Below are 20,672 nucleotides of genomic sequence, written 5' to 3'. Positions count from 1 at the left end.
GGACCTGATCTCCCCGCCCCCCCTCCCCTAGTGGCACCGGGCACGGTTCCCTACCGTTTTGGGGAGAGAGGTCCTGCACTGCGGGGGCCTGATCTTGGACAGGCTCGTTAGACAATACTTAGACGCAGGGGAAACTGAGACGCAGAGAGCTCAGGTGTCTCAGTCAAGGCCACGCTGTGAGCTCCGAGTGGCCCTGGAACTAGAGTCCAGCCTTCTCTCTGACGCCCTCCGGCCTGCGCAGGGCTCGGGCGCTCCCGCCGGGGTCCCGCCCTAGTCTCCGCGGCCGCGGGGGATGCTCGCGAGGCCCCGGAGGCCCGAGCACGGACTGGCTGCGCGCCTTCAAGAGGCGGGGCTTCGGGGCCCGCGACCCGCTCCGGCGACGGGCGGGGCACCTGAGTTTCCCGGACGGCGGCGAACCAGCCGCAGCTCCGCGCTCCGGCCTGAGCGAACATGAGCGGCAGAGTCGGCGACCTGAGCCCCAAGCAGGAGGCGGCCCTGGCCAAGGTGAGCCCGCGTCCCCCGGGCCGGGCCGGGCCCGCCCTCGCCCTCGCCCTCGCCCTCGCCCTCGCCCTCCGCGGCCGCGAGCGGGAAGGGTCCGCTTGGGGGCCGAGCGACAGTCCCCGTGCGCGCGGCTGGCGGCGGGGGCGGCAGCCGGTCCTCCCGCGCGCGCCAGGGGACGTTTGCCCCCCGGCCCCCCCGGTCCCCCCCCGTCCCGTCCCCCCGTCCCCCCGCCCCCCGAGCGAGCCCTTGGAGGTACCACCTGGGAAGAAGCGGTAGAAGCTCGGAAGCCCCTGGAGGCAAGCTCAAGGCACAAAGGCGACATTCATTGCGGGGCTGGCAGCCGGGTCCTGGGAGCGGGGCCCCAGGTTTCCTTCCATTTCCGGGAGGATTTCCTCTTGCGGGGCCGTGGCACAGATGGAAAGGGCCCTGGACAGCTCCGGAGGGTGTTTCGGATGGCCCCTAGCTCTGGTTCCAAGTCGCTCTGTGACCTTGGGCAAAACCTGGCCTTCATCCGTTTGCCCCTTGGTGAACCGAGACCAGGCTGGACCACATGGCGCGGAGGGAGGTCTGGGGGCTGCTGGTGCCTCAGTGGGTAGGAGCGCGTGGACCCGAGGCCAGCCCTCCCGCCCTGCGTCCCCGCTCCCCAGGCTCGGGGTAAGCCTGGCTTTGCCTTGGCACCTGGGCCGAGGAGGAGGCAACAAGTTGGAGGGCTGCACCCCCTCCCCACCACCTGGATCCCCACTTCTGTGTCGCCTGTGGGAAGAGGGAAGGTTGGCTATTCTTGGAGCCAGAGCCAATGGGGTCCAGTCTGAAGGTCTGCAGGCTCCATAGCAGGGAGGTTTTCCACTGCTGGGAAAGGGCTGGGGGGATAGATGGCTCCAGCCGGGGCAGGGAGGCCGAGGCGCCAGCCTTATGAAATAAAGCTGTGCTCAGGCTGGGCCTCGCCCATCCCAGGGAGGCTGGGCAGGAAGGAAGGTTTCAGATTTTACTGCTGACCTGCAGGGGAAGCCAGGCAGATAGGGATTAGGTGGTGATTAAACTGGAAACCAGGGGCCAGGCAGGGTCCTCGGTAAGTGGAGCCCTCCCTGGGTGAGCAGTTTACCTGGGGGCCTGGGAGTGGTTTGGGGGACGGGATGGTCTGAGTCCTTGGCTGACCGAGGCAAGGGGCAGAGGTGGCTGGTGCTCATTGGCCCCCTCTGCAGCTGCCCTGTGGGTCAGTGACTAGGGAGAGGTGAGTGGCTGGGGGCAGGAGGCATGGGGAGGGCACCGGCAGCCAGCGTCCTCACAGGGCAGTGAACAGTTGGAAGTGGGTGTGGCCATCCCTTGGGGTCACTGTCCACTTTCCTTGTTTGGCACTCCCCGCACTTTCCACCTTCCCGGCTTCCCACTGGAACTGTTCCCTCCACCTGGATAGCCCTCCTCCCTCCTCCCACTGCCTGTGATGTCCTTCAAGACCAGCTCAAGTACCATGTTTTAAAATATGAAGTCATATGAGACCACTCTGTTCCTGGCCCAGTCAGAATCAAACTCTTCCTTCCCTCTGCTCTGCCAAGCACATTGCTCTCCATTCCATTACTAACAGGGGCGGAAAACCGTGAAAGAGTGCATGCTCTGGCCTCCGACAGACCCGGGTTTGCATCCAGCTCTGCTGATTACTAGCTGTTTAGCCTTGGGCATGTTACGTGGCCTCTCTGAGCTCTAATTCCTTCATCTGTAAAATGGGGGCAGTAATACCTCTAGGGACTCTGAATGAGGCAAGAAAAAGATAAGTGCCAAGTTCAGTGCTGGGCACATGGGGAATACTTGATAAATTGAAAGCTTTTATTGTGGCACGCCCCACAGTGTCTACTATCACAGTTGCCGAGAATACGTCCGTGGGCCCACCGCACTGGGTGTGGAAGTTGACACAGCCAGGCAGGAGCAGCGTCTTACTCCCTTCCCACCTCCTTCTGCTCCCCGGTTCCCACTAGCATGACAGACAGAGTGCCCCATGAAGCCCAAATGCTCAGCCAGTGTGCAGAGTTGACTAGTGTTGAAGAGGGTCCAGTAAAGGCCTATGGAGAGTCCTGGGCAGAGGGCAGTCAGGCTGGGACCTGTCACTCACCCAGCTGCCTCTCTCTACAGTTTCGGGAGAATGTCCAGGATGTGCTGCCCACCCTGCCGGATCCTGATGACTATTTTCTCCTGCGCTGGCTCCGAGGTGAGGGAGCAGGGGCTGCAGGAGGCTGGGGCAGGAGCTAGTTCTGGTTAACAGAATAGCACCCCTGGAAACTCTGGACCTGGCAATCTGAGAATCTGTAGCATTCAACCCTTAGGAGCAATTATGTAACCTCACCCCTCCTACTGGATAGATAACACTGAGGCTCAGAGAGGTGAAGTAACGTGCCCTAAGTCACATAGTGCTTGAGCTGCAGGCAAAGAGAGGACAAGAGCCCAGGCTGCCTGAGTTCCAGCCCTGGGTCCTTCCCACCCACTCTGCTGATGGACTTGGGGAAACAGGTTGAGGAAAAGCCAAGAAAGGCCCTAGTCATGTGGGAAGTCGGAGGCAGAGTCAAGTTTAGAACCAGAGTCCTGGCTCCTGGGAGAGGCTGGGCACCTCTGTAGCCTGTTGGGATGGCAGGCCTCCTGCTGCTACCAGCAGTTTAGGCAGCTTGAAGGTGGGGCAGAGTGCATGGGAACATGGGGAGACTCAGCCTGAACTAGGTGAGCAAGACTTCCCTCAAGCCACCGCCAGGCTCCAGAGTCCCGAGTTCTAATTCTACTTCTGCTTCAGTCTGGCCGTGGTGAACATCTGCCCTAGACCCCTCTCTGGGATAGGACGAGACAGGGCAGAGCTCTGGGCATGTGACGCAATGTATACATTTCTATTAGCATCGGGGTCAAACTCAGCCCCAAGCTTCAACTCCTAAAATCTTCATGTTCCTTCTGCCTCCTCTTCTGTGATTCAAGTCACATGTCACCCTCTCTGGTTCTTGTGACACTTTTTTTTTTCTTTATAGAAACTTTATTACTAGGCATAAAAATAATAGAGAATAAATTCCACTTTCTTAGATTAATAGAGATTAAGTTGTGATGTGGAACCATAGTTCAAAAATTAAAAACCAAATCATACCTGATTATTTATTTATAGATACACACACACATACACACAGAGTATCTTGGGGCAGGCGAAGAGCTGGATTTTCCTTTCTGTGCAGAAACTGAAAAAACTGCTGTGCTCTGAGGGACTACTTGCAGGCACCCCAGGGCCGGTGCAGCCAGGAGGGCCACATGGGACTCTGTGAAAGTGTGCCACTATCCTTTCCCTAAAAAAGCTACAAACCCACAACCCTGGCCTAGCCAGAGAGGGTGGAGGGGCAGTGCGGGGGTGGCAGTGGAATCGGTCCAGGGCTGGAGGGTGTTTTGGCCTAGCAGTTTGCTGAAGGGCTATAGCGAGAAGTGAGTGGGTGGAGAGAGTGGGAAAGCAGCACTGCCTTAAAGGGCCAGTTGTAAGATCATCAAACAAACTGCCAAACTGCCGTTAGGTGGAGAAGTGTGGTTTCAGAGAGCTGCGAACAACAACGCAGCTCTCTTTTATCTAAGAGGAGGCCAGCCTGGGTTCCTGCAGCTGGTTTCCCCAGCACCCCCAACTCCCCAGTCCTGAGATGGCTTCTCTCTTTGCAGGAACATTGCACACTGTGGTCATCCTTGTTTGTCACATGAGAAAACTGAGGCTCAGAGAGGGGAGGACACTTACCTGAAGGCACACAGCTAATGTGAAGCAGAATCAGGGCAGAAATCTGGGGCCCCAGATTCCCAGACCAATATTCTCTCCAGTAAGCCATAGCTGCCCCTGGAGCCAAGCTGTGCCTCTTCGAATAGAGGAAGTATTTCCTCTGTACTTTATTTGTGCCTCGCATTTCCTGGGCAGGAGCTCAGGCCTGGCCAGACCTTACTATGAATTTCAATTAGGGTTTTTGTTGTCTCTTTTTTAGAAACCTTTCCTCTTTCTCCTTTTGGCTCTAAAGGAAACATCTGCAAGGTGCATGCCAGTAGAGTGTCTTTTCCTAACCTATGTGTGAGCTGGGGTTCCATTCTTCCTCTCTCCCCACCATGCAGACTCAGTGTTCTCCTGGCCCCAGGCCCTGAGAGCAGACACACCAATGTCCACTGCCTCTCCCTGACCGTGGCTGAGCTCTGGGCGCTGCAGCAAGGAGAGTCAGGTGGCAAGATAAAGACAAGGAAGTGCTGGGAACTCTGTGAGGGGGCAGAGCAAGTCTGAGTCTCATTTTCCAGGCCTAGGAGGTGATCAAATAAGAAACTGGGACAGTTGCACCTATGTGGGCTTCTCTGACAGTGTCCTAAACCATACTTTGAGCTGCCCCTGAGCAGGGCAGCAGGAGCCCTGGAGAGGCCTGACTCAGCAGGTATGGAAAGAGACCAGGCCAGGTGCTGCCAGGGTCAAGTGGCAACTAAGGGAGGGCCCTTGAAGACCCTGGATGTTGGACCCTGGCAGATAAGGGGTAACTGGAGAGCTACGCTGAGATAAGGGGGCTCACAGTTCACTGCCACTCCTGTTCCCTGGGAAGATAAGGTCTCTTCTCACAATTGGGGGTGTCCCTCCAATGGAGGATTCCCACTTTCACAGTCCAGCCAGGCTCCCCATCATGAGAGCACGTTGCCTTGCGTCTTCCACGTGTTTCTAGCTCAGTAGACGATTCTGTCGGAGATGTGCAATATCTTGTTCAAGGTCAAACAGGGATGTGGAAGGGCTGAGCTGCAAACCCGGATTATATTCCTCTAAGAGCTGCCCCCTGCTGCCACAGTGGCACGTAAAGGGGTGTCAGGAGGAATATCCCAAGAGTGAAGACTGTTCAGTTCTGCAAACGTGTCCAGCGCCCATGCAGGGTGCGGCATGGTCAAATCTCTCGATGCACCCTTTGGACGCATCAAAAGTGGACTGAATTTCATGATAGCAGAGTCAGGGGCACTCCTGGGGAGCCGTGATTAAAGGACCAGTGGCAGTCCAGAGGGCAGCCTGTGTGGCCCAGGTTCCAGGGCTGTCAGAAAGATCTTGATGTCGATCAAATCCCCAGAGGACACACAGCTGGGAGGGACAGTTAGTTCATAGGTCTGATGACAAAACTGGTCAAAATCTGAATCTTGGAAACTCTTTAAAGGATGCAACGATGCTGACTGTAACAAGATGAAATCTGATAGGGGTGGAGCCAGAAAACCATTTCACAGCAGAGGGGATGAAAGCTTAGCAGCAGGACAGCTGAAAGGGATTTGGGGGTTTCAGTTGACTGTGAGCTCCACCTGAGTTAAGGGTGTGACCAGTGCCAAGGAAGTTCTTAGGCTTTATTGGAGAAAGGTAGACAATATCTGGTGCTGTGCTCAGCTCTGGATGAGGGGCATTGGCAGACTGGAAAACATCCAAGGGAAGTTATTTGGTTGAACTTGAAACCAAGCTGTGAGGAACGGTGAAAGGATACACGGATGGGGAGTGTGAGAGCAGAGGGGACTCACACGGCAGCACAGTCTTTGCCGGTATTGGAAAGGTGGTCACATGGCCGAGGGAGCAGCCCCACTCTCTGTCTCTGGAGTGGATCTCCACTCAGTATAACAGTGAGGGCCGAGGGCAGACGGCAACTCGGATTACCTGGGAGCAGGTGGCTTTGGGGGGCAGTGCGGTGTTTGTGTTCAAGCTTTAGCAGGACAACTTTTTAGGGTTCATGCCTAAAATAAAGTTGGCCTCGGTGACCTTTCATTCTGAAACTTCCCAGGAGCCCTGGGAGGAGGGCCCTCTGTGTCCCAATGGGGTCTGCCTGGGAGGACATGGAAAAGTTGGCCGGGACCTCATCCTACTGGATGTTCTGCCAGCTCTACCCCAGATGACAGGGCAGCTATGTTCATCTTTGAACTGTGTGTCAAGATCTCAGGACTGGTTATTAGACTGTGGAAGAGATTAACTTTGTGTAAGGGGAAGGCTAAATGATAAGGCTCGAGTCCAGGGTTCACTTTCCCTGAAGAGATAAGACCCTTCACCTTATTGCACCCACTAGGGTAAAACTCTTTTGACCCTGAGCTGCAGTGCTGCTCCCGCCTGCCCTGAACCTTGACCTGCTCTACAGGGGCTGTGGCGCTCTAGATGCCCGCATATTAGCTTCTACATGTGGGGTAACCTGAGGGGCAGCTGGGGTGTTGGAGAGGAGCTGGCACCAACCAGCATGGGAACAGGGAAAACCTCTGTGCCCTTGGACACCCAGCCTGCTGGCCTAACCCTGCCCACGTCTCCCTGTTACAGCAAGAAGCTTCGACCTGCAGAAGTCCGAGGCCATGCTCCGGAAGGTGAGATCCATTTGCCACCAAATCCCATGGTTGCCTCCGTTTCTGCCCATCAGAGTCTCACGGTGCTTGAACCTCTTTGGCCCATTCCACCTGCCTCCATCACAGCCGATGGCTGGTGTGACATATCTGAGTATTAGCTGGCCGTTACTCCCTCGTCCCTCTGGAAGAAAGTGCATCCCATTCCCTGGAAACACAGAGCTTTCCTAAGTCTGGGCTAGCCAAGAATTAGTGTTCTGCCAAGACCTCTAAAATAGGCAGTGCCTTTTTTTTTTGCATTCCTGTCAGTTGCCTTCTCATGACTCACCTGTGCCTGCTGTCACCTATTGCTAGATGTCTGTTAAGGGGTCCCCCTGTCCCACTCTCACTTTTTTAAAGCCCTGATTGTATGTTTGCAGCATGTGGAGTTCCGAAAGCAGAAGGACATTGAAAACATCCTGAGCTGGCAGCCTCCAGAGGTGAGGAGAAATGATCCTGGCCCATCCCTCTGTTAGGTCATTAGACCCACAATCTGTGTCCTGGGTCTGTGGGACTGGAACCCTGAGAAGAAAGGTCTGACAATGCCACGTAGGTCCTAATGGTTCCCAGAATGGGTGTCCATTGGTACCCAGGGGAAGGCTGTGGAAGGAGAGACTGGTGAACCCAGAGGAAGGCCCTGGGATACAGGGAAGGTGTAGCCACCCTGGGTCTGCTGACCAGGTGCCGTCTCTGTGTCTTTGCCCAGGTGGTCCAACTGTATCTGTCAGGGGGCATGTGTGGCTACGACATGGAGGGCTCTCCCATCTGGTACGATATCATTGGACCCCTGGATGCCAGGGGTCTGCTCCTCTCAGCCACCAAACAGGACTTGCTGAAGACCAAGATGCGGGACTGCGAGCGGCTTGTGCAGGAGTGTAAAAGCCAGTCCGCGAAGGTGAGTGGACTAGCGCAGTTGAAAATGAGCTAATCACGGTAGAGGCGTTCAAGCAGAAGCAGGGACATCACACAGGGACTCAAACACAGCTTCAGGACTGAGGCCTGGACTTTTGGATTTCATAGGCCAGTGAAATTTCAAAGTTTTAGGGACTGACCTATGTTGCCGAATTTTTATTTTTCCCAGGAAGAACTTTAAAAAAATTGCCAGCTACTATTATCATAATTAACCCCCAAAATTATAGGAATGGCAAAATCTCAGAATAAAAGGCAGTCCTTTAAGAGGAACAAATATAGCTTCATAAAGAACTTACCTATATTACTGTTATTTTTCTCATTTTTCTGGGCACCAGTGAGAACTTTGTCACAGACTGCCCTATCCTTAGACAAGTATGTGGGTATCCCTGGTGTGAATGAGCTAAGAGTCCATGTTTCTCTAACTCTGTATTTTAAAAAACATAAGGACAGCTCATTTCCTTACTGAGAAAAATGCTGAAGAGCAAGCTGGAGCTGCTACCGTGATCTTTTCTCCTTCCTTCCCCTTCAGCAAATGTGAAGATCCAATGAAATGGTGTAGTAAGTTTGGGACCATTTCAACACTCGTCCACAAACACTTGCTGAAAGCCTAGTGTGTGCAGAAACCCTGCAGGCTGGGGAGGCAAAGAAGCATTAGACTGGAATGCACCCTTAAGGGCTTAGGTTGGACAGAGAACATCTCTGTGCGCGAGAGAACTGGCCACACAAAGCCACATGCGCAGAGCACTCCGTGGGGTGCTGCACACAGAGAAAGGGGGAGGCCGCCAGGTCAAACTGCAGAACACAAAGGACCTCCGATGTAACCTAGACCCGCCCAGTGGTTACTGGATGAGCACATGGAGAATTAGGCAGGAAGGATGACTTGCTTGGGTCACAATTTCCAAATGGCAATTATCTCCATTTGCAAAATCCTAGGTACGGCCCTGTACATATCCGGCTGCAATGAGCATAGGACGCAATCAGTGTTTGCCCTGAACTGGGTGGGCTCCTGCATCGGGGCAGCCTGCTGTGACTTTCTGCTCCTCTGTCCCCTGCAGATGGGGAAGAAGGTGGATAGCATCACCATGATTTATGACTGCGAGGGCCTTGGCCTCAAGCATCTCTGGAAGCCTGCTGTTGAGACCTATGGAGAGGTGAGAGGCAGGACTGGGAAGGTGGGGGTGGGGGGTGGGCAGAGAATGGGGGAGTGGATCCCTCTGCTAGGATACCCTGTGGGATGGGTGGGGTGATGGGGGCACAGTCTAGCCTAGAGGAGGCCGGGCCTCTCACCCTGGCACAGAGGTCTGAGCCCACTAGACTCAGTGATTTTGTTTCCACAGTTTCTGTGCATGGTTGAGGATAATTATCCTGAAACACTGAAGCGTCTCTTTGTTATTAAAGGTAAGTTGGGAACTCCGTGTGAGGAAGTCAAATGAGAAAAGGGGGGCCAAAAATGTTCCTGGGACAGATTCAGGAGAATGAAACAGAGTGAGCCAAAGGAGGGAATCTGAGGACCCTTCACATACCCAGACTGTCTTACAATCCACAAAGCTTTTAGGATTTATTGCTGCCTTCGAGCTATCCAGCCAGGTAAGACAGGAAGACTGTACCTACTTGACTATATCCACTGTACAGATGGGGAAGCTGGAAATCAAAGAGGTGCCCATGCTGAGCCTCACACCCTGGGCTGCCTGTGAGATCCACGGCACTGGGGAACATGTGGCCTGACACAGGGCGTTGTGGGTGACACTGTTAGGGACAGAGTGGGCACTGCTCCCAGTCTCACATTGTCTGGTCTCTGTTCTAGCCCCCAAGCTGTTTCCTGTGGCCTTTAATCTGGTCAAACCCTTCCTGAGTGAGGAAACTCGCAAGAAGATCATGGTCCTGGGGGGTGAGTAGCCCAGACTCTTCTCAACGCCACAGGATGGTGTGTGGCCCAAACTGGGGATGGCTTTAGAATTAGGGCCACAGCCACCAGGGGCAGAAGTTCCCTCTGCTGGTTTGGTAGCAGTGGGACCCAGGAGCAAGCTGGGGCTGGGCTAGGGTCTTCATGTCTGTTTTCATAAGAACTTTCTCTCAGACACTCTAAAAGAAAGTACTGAGCTCAGCATTGTAGATTCAAAGATGGCTGAAACACAAGTCCTTGCCACCGAGGAGCTTACAGTGTAGCAGGAGAGAGGAGGCCTTTAGAGAGAAAGCCATGATAAAAAGTAGAAAAGGTACTAGAAATGGCCTAGAGAAGGTGCCATGCAGGTCACAGGAGCAGAGCCTGCTTTCAGCTTGGGGCAACTAGGAGTGACTTCATTTGATGAGCACCTACTATGTGCCAGGCCCTGGACAAGGTGCCAAGGGTACAAAGGTGAATTAGACCACGTTCTGTGAAGAGCTCTAGTTCTCTTGGGGAAGGGAGACGCCAAGCCCACCCGATCTAGGGAGGAGGTGAGGCCTACCTCAGCCAAGTGCTGTGGAATGAGTACGAGTGGCCAGGTGGAGCAAGGCAGCAAGCCGTTGGGCAGAAGGAACAGCACCGAGCAAAGACCTTACGCACCGTGGCACAGGCGGCTGCCAAGCGCACGGCAGGGTGTGGCAGGAGACGAGGCCGGAGCGGGAGCCAGGAGCAGGTCACAGAGCATCCAGGGCACCACGCTGCGAGGCTGGGGCATGACTCTGCAGGCCACTGGCAAGCAGAGGCGAGTTCTGAGCAGGGGAGTACCGGGATCAGATTTTAAATTGAGACACATTTCATTGGCGAGATGCTGAAGGACAGATACCCGTTTGCCCCGTGGCCATAACCCATGCAGCTGGTGTTGCAAGCCTGTTCCGGGGCAGTGGAGAGGAGAGGAGAGGATGGGTTTAGGACTTACTTAGGAAGTACAACAGAAGGACTCGGATGGTTGGATGTAGGAAAGGAGGAACAGAGATCTAGAACGACTTCCTCGTGTCTGGCACGAGGGGCTGAGTGTTGCAGTCGCTCCGACGCTGTTAGTTCAGTGGAGGAATTCAAGGGAAAGAACCATCTGGAAGCCGAGTTTGAAGCGCGTGAGACGTACAGATATTGGGGATACTTTGAGCCTGAAGCTTAGGTGAGAACTCCAGCCTGGGGATTTGGGAGCTGTCAAGCGTAGGCAGCAGCTAAGGCCTTGGGAATAGGTAAGACCACCCCCAGGAGAAGAGGGGCTGAGCCCCGGGGGATATCCAAGCGCCAGGGCAGGCAGGGGAAGACGCACCCGCCAGGGAGATTGAGATGTGACTGAGGCGGCCGACAGAGAAGCAGTGGGCAGGGCCTGGGTGTCAGGGCACAGGGCAAGGCAGTGAGGAAGACGCACAGGAGTCAGGCCAGCCAGGGCCAGCCAGGGGTCAGTGTTGCTGGAGCATTAAGCGGAGCGCTGGGGGAAAAGGCCAGGAAGGTGGGTTGCGACCCGGTAGATTATGGAGGACTGGAGGCCACCTCTGGAGTTGAACTTGGGGGCAGGTAATAGGGATTCTGGAGGTTTCTGAATGTTCACCTTTTCCGTATGTGTGCTGGTGAGTCCTAGGAGTAAAGTGAGACGGTCTGGAAAGTCCAGGACTTGTGGGTTCTCCTTCTGGCTCTGGCAGCAACAAGTTCTGCTTCTTGTTGCCTCGGTAACTCTCTCTGTAAGATGGGAAGAATCCCCCGGCCTTATTCCAGCTCTCCAGCTGAACTGGGGGAAGAAATACAAAAATCCCAGCGAAGGCTCTGGTGGTTTTGGCGTCTCTGCTGCTCCCACCCACCATGAACATGAGACAGGTTTCCTGGCAGCGGAGCTGCAGAGGAGGTTCAGTCTGTTCTCCGGCCCACACCTGAAATCCTTTCGCCCAGGCCCGCCTCGGGCTGAGAAGCATCTTCAACAGAGAAAGGAAGAAATTCACTCCGGGCTGGTCGCTGGAGCTTAGCACAGATTAAATCACCCCGTGACCACCGACGCTGTGTTCCGGGAGCTGCATGGACTCGGGTCCCTGAAATCCGAGGGCTGGGAGACCCTGGACAGTCTCTGTGGGTTTCCGGCCAGCACCGGGGGCAGAGTACACTGGGCTGTACCCCATGACTTCGAGCTGCTGCCTTTATATGGTTTCCAGCAGCATCATGGAAAAGTTTCCACTATCAAAATATTGTACTTGACTGACATTTGTTGAGGAATTTGGAAGGATGAAGCGGTTCAGAGCATTGGTTGCACTAGAGTCACACTCTCTTAGTCAGGAAAGGGCTTGGTTACCAAAAAAAGGAGCAGATGTGAAATCGTGTCTGGGTGTAAAGCCAAGGGAACCCACTTTAAGGGGTCACTCTACAGTGATGCGGTCATTTAGTCACAATTGAGCACCGTTATGTGTAGGAAAAGTGGGGGCAAGATACATGTTGTGCCTCCGCATGCTGTTCCCCTTTGCAGGGAATGCCCTTCCCTCCTGCTTGCACTCAAATGTATCACCTTCCTGGGAGTGCTAATACACTCTCCCACATGTAGGGCACTTTACAGTTTACAATACCCTCTCGGGTGCTTAGGTCACTTCACTCCCATAACCTGGCCAGAGGCAGAGGCAATGGGGACAGATCGCAGGTCTTCTGACTCCAGGGCAGTTCTCCGGGCGACGGATGCCCCTGCCCCCTGCAGTGCTCTGTGCACAGCAACTGCTCCTAATGCCTCTGTTCGGGGGGGAGGGGGGGGAGCAGATGGAGTTTTTTTCCTACCTCTTTTGTGTAACCTCCCGGGGCTGTGATGAAATCTTGCCTAGTGGTGACCCTTCTTTCTCCTTCCTTACCTCTCCTGCCAGCAAACTGGAAGGAGGTTTTACTGAAATATATCAGCCCTGACCAGGTGCCAGTGGAGTATGGGGGCACCATGACCGACCCCGATGGAAACCCCAAGTGCAAATCCAAGGTATGGGCCCCAGGGGCTGGAGGGGACCGGGAAGCCTGCCTCCAAGGCACACTCCAGCTCGCTCCATGTTCTGCTTCCAGATTAACTATGGGGGCGACATCCCCAAGAAGTATTACGTGCGAGACCAGGTGAAACAGCAGTACGAGCACACTGTGCAGATTTCCCGGGGCTCCTCCCACCAAGTGGAGTATGAGATTCTCTTCCCCGGCTGCGTCCTCAGGTGGGGTTCTGCACCCTTCCAGGAGGCCTGAGCCCTTTAGGCGTAGGCGCCAGTGGACGGCCTGCGGTGGGAGAGGCCTGGTGGCAGGAACCAGAATTTCCTAATCATGTCTGAATGGGAACGGATGTCCCCTTTAGGTGGCAGTTCACGTCGGAAGGCGCGGACATAGGTTTTGGAATTTTCCTGAAGACCAAGACGGGGGAGCGGCAGAAGGCAGGAGAGATGACACAGGTGCTGCCCAACCAGAGGTACAATGCTCACCTGGTGCCTGAGGATGGGACCCTCACCTGCAGCAATCCTGGCATCTGTAAGTACCTGTCTTGGCTTGAATCTCCTTCCCTAGATGTCTGCCAGTGAGGTCCCTCTTTCTCCAGAAACTTATGCTCTCAGCACTGTTAGAACTACAAGTGGTACCTCATCAGTTCAACCCTCTCCTTGCACAAGTGAGGAAACTTAGACTTGGGGAGCTGAAATGATCGTTTAAGGTGACCCAGCTGGTTAATAGCAGGGTGGGACTCTGGCCTAATCCTACCAGTTAGAGGTGAATCACAGTGCTAGGTGATCACAAGGGATTGTCTACTCTCTGGTCCAGGTCTAACTGGGTTTGTGACTATGATCGGACGTCAGGTGGGAATTTTTCCACACACATCAGAGAGGCAGAACTGGCTGGCTGGGTGTAGGGATTACTGGGTGAGCAGGGTCTGGAAAAGCCCAACCTTGACCCCTCTGAGCTTTACTCATCTCCAGGTTGGTTAAAAAAAAAAAGGGGCACAGAATGTGAACAGGAATTTTAATCCAAGGGGAATAAGAATGGTAGACGGGCATTTGAAAAGGTGTTTAACCTCACTCAACTGTGCAATATCAATTAAAACTCCCTTTGACTCAGCAATTTGACTTCTGGAAATTTAGCCTACAAAAATATTTACTCAAAGATGCAAAGACATAGGATGCTCCTAGCAGCCTGGAAACTGGCAATAAATTAAATGAGCCTTAATAAGGTCTCGTTAAATAATGGTCCAACCATACAATGGAGTACAATATACCCATTAATGAGAATAAGTTGACATGTAAGATGTTTGATTCATGTTAAAAAAAAAAAATAAAGTATGAAACATAACATATATGGTATACACTCACTTTGGTTAATAAGAAATGTGTACATAGAAAATTCTGGGGAATCTATGCTAACTCTCATGGCAGTTATCTCTGGGCTGGTAGGAGGCTTACAGAGAGCTTTCATTTTTACACTACAGAGGTCCTCAAATAACGTCAATGGTTTCATTACAATGTTGGTAAGAAAAACATGATTCCCAGCCGGGACGACTATGGAGTTTCCATGTTCTCCCCATGTCTATGGGGACTCCGTTTTTTCCCACATTTCAAAGATGTACACATAAGGTGAGTCACTGGTGTGCAACTCTCCCAGTATGATGTATGTGAACATGCCCTTCATTGGAATGGCACCCTGTCCAGTGTTGGTTCATGCCGTGCACCCTGAGCTGGGGCAGAGGCTCTGGCCTCTAGTGACGCTGAACTGAAATAAGCTGGTTGGAAAATCACTCTCTTACTTGTTTTATTAATCTTTCTTAAGTGTATGCATAGCTCAAATTTATTTCAGTGTTTAATATTAGAAGTGTTTTGAGTATTTATTTAGAATTTTGGTGATGTTTTTGTGACCAGAAATAGGCCATATCAATTAGCCTATGGTAAAATCGGTTTCATTATACATTGTTTCACTTACTGTCAGAGCCAAGGGGCTAGGCGTGGAAAACTAATAACAGCAAGTGGTTCAGCCTTCCCAGGCTTCAGTTTCCCGATTGCTACAATGGGACCAAATTCTCTACCTCAGAGAGACATGTGATAAGGTCTTTGTAGCACTTAGTATATAATGCCTGGAATACAGCAAGTGCTCAACACACTTTAGCCGCCACAACTGTTACTAGGGCAAGACCTGGGGGGAAAGGGCCATCCTGGAGATAGTCCTGGAGGTGGGAGAACCCCTGTGCCCCTTTCTATAGAGCACCAACCAGGAGATCTGCACTAGTCCTACAGATATCTTGGCCTCTGTGCTTGTGTACACCATCACCCCAACCTCGAGATTCTATGTCCTCTCCCACATCCAGACAACTTTCAGTCTCTACCACCACCTCCTCACAGATGCTCTGTGGTATGGCTCCCCAGGGAGGAGAAGTATTCTTGTTAGTGAGCAGCCAGGTCCTGGGGGAGAAGCGTATACTATGTGCTTTAGCAAGAACAAGGCTTAGCACCAGCCCAGATACTGTCATCCACAGAGCATAAATCATTTTGTACATATAAGCTGAATTCCTTAATGGACAGGGAAGCTGAAGGAGAGAGGAGGTATGTTCTCTCTTACACAAAGTAGCTTGCGTAGACACCAAACGACAGAAGACACCAGAGACTCCTAGGATTCTGGTCCAGGGTCTCTTGGCAGTAGACTGTCCTAGAGATGAACAGGTCCACCCCTGATGCGAAAGAGGAGAGAGTGGAGGCCCAAGCCAGGGAAGTCATTTACTCAAGATCACATAGCTAGTAGCAGAGCCCAACCCATTTTGCAGCATTGCCCCTCACCCTTCTACAGGATCTAAAGGACACAGCCTGAGAAAGGACCATGAAGCTTTTAACTAAATCAGGTTTAGGTCTGCAAATCCCTAAATTTATTTTAGCTCCTCTTGGATACATTCCTGGATGGAACATTGATCTGCCTGCAGGGCCTTGAGTGGGAACTGCTTGTTGTCCAGTCCCAGGAAGAGGAGTGGCAGGCCACAGTGTCCATGCCCCCTTCCCAGGTGTAAAGACAATGAGGTGGGATCAGCTGCTGTCTGGGGCCATGGCTCAGGTTAGACCTGCGCCCAGAGAGAACCTAGTGTTAGGTTACAAGCTGAGCTGGGGTGGGGGTGGGGGGCGCAAAGTCCCTGGAGAACCAGGCAACCCCCTGCAAAGTGGAGCAACGAAAACTCTGTGCCTGCCTCCAATGTCAAGAGCACATTAACTCTCCCCAGGCTGCTCTTGTCCTTGACTAAATGTCCTCAATTCCTGAGGAGGAGAAACCAAGTCTAAATTGATTTAATTTTTTCTTCTCTCAACTAATATTTCCTGAGGGCCTGAGTGTAGAATACTCTACTAGGAAAGAAAAAGATTCAGAAAAAGATCTGGACTTTGTCTGCCAGGAGTGGAGAATATGCTCTAGGAGACCTGAAACCAAATGAAGGTGAAACAATACTGCCACCCACTGTTGGGGTGAAGAGAGCCCAGGTGGGCATCAGGAGGCCTGGTTTCTGAGTCCAGCTTTGCCCTTAACTCTCCAGGTGTTTTGCACAAGTCTCTCTAAATAATTAAGTTTTCCTTTCCTCCTTAAAATGAGGGGAGTGGGCTAGAGCAAGAGATCTTAATCTAGGGTTCAGGGACTCCCCAGAGCAGTAATTATAAATCTTAAAGACCAAACACCTCCCCCTTTATAACAAATAGTGTCTAATATCCTCTTTGTTACTCTGAAATATAATAACTCACACAGATAATTAAAATATCAATATAACCTCGCATTTGGAGAAGTAAAAGGCAGCTAATTTAGAATATATATTTTGTTTCAGTACATAAATGAGAAGGCATGATTGTAGTCATTCCCCTGGGGAACCACTGCCCTAGAGGGTCCATGATGGGCCCCAGGGGATCTGAGATGGTGTGTAAATTTCATCTGATGATGAAAGCATCAGGTTCTCAAGGGGATCAATTTCCCAACAAAAGTTACAGAGCCAGAGCCTGGAGGATCTCTGGGGGCTGTAAAGAGTCCGTGACTACATGATTAGTGTCAAAATGAACCATGCAATTCATAAACTCCGCTTCCCTCGGGCCTTACCCTTAGAACAGCCCCTTCCTTGTTTCTGAGGGTAGAATATCATACTAGGCAGAGCCATCTCGATTGTGCTTGGTCCAAGGAGCTTGAAGACTTCTCTAGCACAGTGACTGGTTGCTAAGGCTTTGTCGTCCAGGGCAGAGAGGAAACTTCCCTCTTTCCAGAGGGACTACAGGTCCTGAAAGACCTCTGGCATAGCTAGGAAATCAATGACTAATATTCACTTCACACCATGAAGGAAGGAAGGGTGATGCATCTACCCTCAGTCTAAACTACGCATTCCGTCTAGGGACAGGAAAGGGGAAAGGCCAAGTCTCAAGATTAAATACAGTTTGCTTGTTTGTTTGTTTGTTTTGCTGGGGAAAGTGAGAGAAAACCAGGATAGGGAAGGGGAAGAGCTAGTTTTTTGTTTTTACACTCGGTTCTCCTGAAGGGGTATTTGACTGAAATGGAACCACCTCTCAAAAAAAAGAAAACCCAAAAGGTTAAATTAAAAGCAGCCTGCCCATTTTCTGTCCCCAGAGGAAACCACTCCTAACAGGTCTTTTCTACTATCTTATCAAGTATCTCCTATCTCTTTAGAAGCATTACACATTGCTATACTGCACAGGACATGTATCACACGTATACATTCACAAGAATTATATCTGTCATTCAATGTATGTTTGAAGGAATTTTGAAACTGTAAAACTTGTCACAGTATTTGAGAAAACTTCCCTTTCAGATAAGATCGGGCATATCCAGGGTGGTATGGCCATACTTGAAAACTTTCTTTTTAGAACAAGCACCTGAGTAGTATCATTAAAGAGAACTTGGGAGTGTAAGTACACAAAGTAGCAAAGCCAAAAATTTTTACATTTATATTAACAAAAGTGCTTCCAGCTGTTTATAATTATGTTCTGCAACTTGCTTTTTGGCCAAAGGATACATTGAGGACGATTTCCCCAGTCACTTCTGAAGCTAACCTCTTTCTTTTAATATGAGAACAGTATTTCATCATATGGATTGCAATATAACCTTTTTAAGCAATTCTCCTTTGAACATTCGCGTTTTCCCAAGCTTTTAGTCTTACAAACAGGGGTGCAATGAGCATCTTTGTTTATATTTCTGTGGGGTAAATTCCTGGTTCAAAAAGTTTGCAGTTTACCTTTTGTCAGAAACTGAACAGGGCAGGGCTTTCCAGGGCCCAAGTCAGGCAGCAATTCAGAGGAGAGGGAAATTCCAGCTCTATCACTTCCTCACTGTGTGACACACTGACCTTCTTTTTTATAGGATGTAAAACAAGACTAATGCTGAGCTCATAGTTATTTTGAGGAATAGGGAAATAACATATATAAGACTACCAGCCCAATGTTGAGACACTTAAATGGCCATTGTTACCATAACTATTATTGTAACAACTGCTGCTATGAATTCTACTCCCCTTTTTCAAGGCCCAGTTCAAGCTACAACTCCTCTAAAAAGCCTTTCACATAATTTCAATTTATAGGGCTCTTTTTCCAAGCTTTACAGATGTGGTTGTCTCTCACATTCATCTGGCACTTGGCATGTTCTATCTTACATATACTTTTTCTCTCCATAAACATCTTGTCAATCCAGCTAGACTCATTTGCAGAAGGTGAAGGACCGTTGCTTATATTACCTTCATCTTCATTACCTACCACACACATTGCCTTGCTCAGTCAACAAAAATCTCTGTCCCCAAGCCCTTTTTTCAGAATTGCCTGAATGTCTGGTTTTCTGCCTTCAGATGTCCTGCGGTTTGACAACACCTACAGCTTCATTCATGCCAAGAAGGTCAGTTTCACTGTGGAGGTCCTGCTTCCAGACAAAGCTTCAGAAGAGAAGATAAATCAGATGGGGCCTGTCACCCCTAAGTAACGCCTCCTCCCACAGGAGGCCTGGCTCCCTCAGTGTCTCCCTATCAGTTTCTATCCCTTGTAGCAGTCATTTTTCCAGGACCCTGATGCCCCAAAAAAACTGGGCTAGGAGAAAGACCTCAGCTGAATCTGGGGAGCTTACATTTCAGAATTAGGAAAAGGGAGCACAGCAAGAGTGGGTCTCCTTGCCTTTCAAGTTACTAAGGAGTCCCCAGGGCTGGGCACCATGATAGGATCTGTTTATCCTGCAAACTGTGCCAAAATCACCTACCTGTGACAGCTGAGACACGAAGTGGGTACCATGGGGTGGCAGCAGGGAAGAAATTAGAAAAGGGGAGAGATTGAGGCTTAACATTTCAGTGAAGCCAGCAGCAGGGGAGGAACTTGCAACCAAATGAACGGTGTACGCCTAGATCATAATAAGGAGCAGCAAGGAGTTGCTAGAGTTACGGTGGGGGTCAGAGGCTCTTCTAAAACTTCCTGTCACTGAGGCTGGGATCTTTTGGCTTTTCCCGGGTCCCAGGAGGTGGCCCAGAGTCAGCCTAGATCTTCCCACTCGGGGGTAGATCTTACCCTCACCTTGAGAACTTCAGCAACTCCTGGGTCCCAATGGCTGCTGCTTTAACTACTAATGATTGTCATTGATTCAGAGCTTCTAGGGACAGGGAGCTTTGGTACCCAGCCACTGTCCTCCAATGCAAACAAAGCACAGGGAAATTACCTCCAGGGATCCCAGCTCTGGGAAGGGAAGGGGGCTGGGGGTGGGGGTGAGCCCGGAGGTTTCCGCTTCCCTTTTCAGCGTCACCAGCCTCCCATCACCTGAGCACCCCACACAAAAATGTCAAGTGGCATCCAGACAGTGGAACTCAGGGAGGGCCGCCTACCCGCTTCCTGGCTGACCCGCGCGAGGCCTCGGCCGTCCCATCGCCGTGGGAGGCGTCTGGCGGGTGCCGGGGGTTCCCAGCGCCTGGCGGGGACGCCGCCCGGCAGGGGGCCAAAGGCGGGCCCGCGCCGGTGAGGGCCGGGGGCTGGGGGCCACCACGGATGGCCTCGCAGCCCCCGCCCCCAGCGCCTCCACCCGCGTGACGGGCCATGGAGCCGCTCCAGGACGGGAGCTGGCGGGCAACCAGAGCACTTATCCCAGCCCCACGTCCCGCAAATGCAAACCAGGTCCTGGGCTGCGCCGGAGCCCAGCCTGGGGAGCCGGTCTGGCGCAGCTGAGGGAGCAGGAGGGGGGCCCCGAGGATGCATGCGCCCCAGGCAGAACCTTCAGGAGGACATCCCGACCTTGGTTTACAACGCTCTGTTAGGAAAATTAACCAATGAATAAAGTGACGTTCGGTGAACGAGACAGTGGAAGTCAATGCCTACCGCCCCGCGCTCCTCGCCGCTCGTCACCCACGGCCCTGAACTCCCGCCTCCAGAGCCTAGCGACGGGGAGCATGCGCAGAAACCACCCACCGCTCTTCTCCGGCGCGCGGTTTCCCATGGAGGGGAGGGGGCAACGGCGCAGCTTGCCTCCTAATTGGCCTACCCGGTGGGCTGTCTTCCGCCATCTTTGCTAAGGGCACTAAGAAAGTTCCTGGCCGCCTTCACTACCGGAAGCCCCGCCCCACTCGGGCTACTAAGTGCTTGGTAGGTAGTTTTTTCGCGCTGACAAGTAGGGGTCCGCGGCAAGCTCGCGGAGTACCTGCAATGAGCCACGCTCCGGAGGGAGGCGGAGGAACAACAATCACGTGGTGTTAGGGACCGTCTCCTAATTCCGCTCCAGCACTGCCGGTGTTTCAGGGGCTGGGGTACTCTTGGAGCCCCGAGCCCAGCTTTCCGAGAGGTCGCCGTTGGCCAGGCTTTCCGTACTCGACCCTACAGACACAGCGACGCCCAGGGCTGAACATGGGACCCGCAATAGAGAGTCATTGCTCATCATTGTTTCCTATTTTATTTAATGATAAAAGCTAATTCTTTAATGAACGCCCACTGGGTACCATGCAACAACTCCGTGCTGTACGCCTTGGGTTGTTGCAAATATTCAAGGACATGATACGTGCAAA

The 20,672-nt window shown here is 52.2% G+C and overlaps 1 protein-coding gene across 1 annotated transcript; it reads left to right on the top strand.

Annotated features, from left to right (window-relative positions):
* Nucleotides 1-393: 393 nt before the first annotated feature.
* SEC14L2 (SEC14 like lipid binding 2) lies at nt 394-19,630 on the top strand. The gene is made up of 12 exons (XM_087828718.1): nt 394-504; nt 2,626-2,701; nt 6,788-6,831; nt 7,227-7,286; nt 7,553-7,741; nt 8,814-8,909; nt 9,096-9,156; nt 9,563-9,646; nt 12,544-12,650; nt 12,731-12,870; nt 13,008-13,177; nt 18,492-19,630. The coding sequence occupies exons 1-12, from the start codon at nt 451-453 to the stop codon at nt 18,620-18,622; spliced, it is 1,212 nt and encodes a 403-aa protein (XP_087684844.1). The 5' UTR covers nt 394-450; the 3' UTR covers nt 18,623-19,630.
* The last annotated feature ends 1,042 nt before the right edge of the window (nt 19,631-20,672 follow it).

Source organism: Miniopterus natalensis, chromosome 20 (genome assembly GCF_054644295.1).
Source record: "Miniopterus natalensis isolate mMinNat1 chromosome 20, mMinNat1.hap1, whole genome shotgun sequence".
Classification (NCBI taxonomy): Eukaryota; Metazoa; Chordata; class Mammalia; order Chiroptera; family Miniopteridae; genus Miniopterus; species Miniopterus natalensis.
The sequence above is the reverse complement of the archived record's forward strand: the minus strand, read 5'-3'. Positions and strand labels throughout refer to the sequence as shown.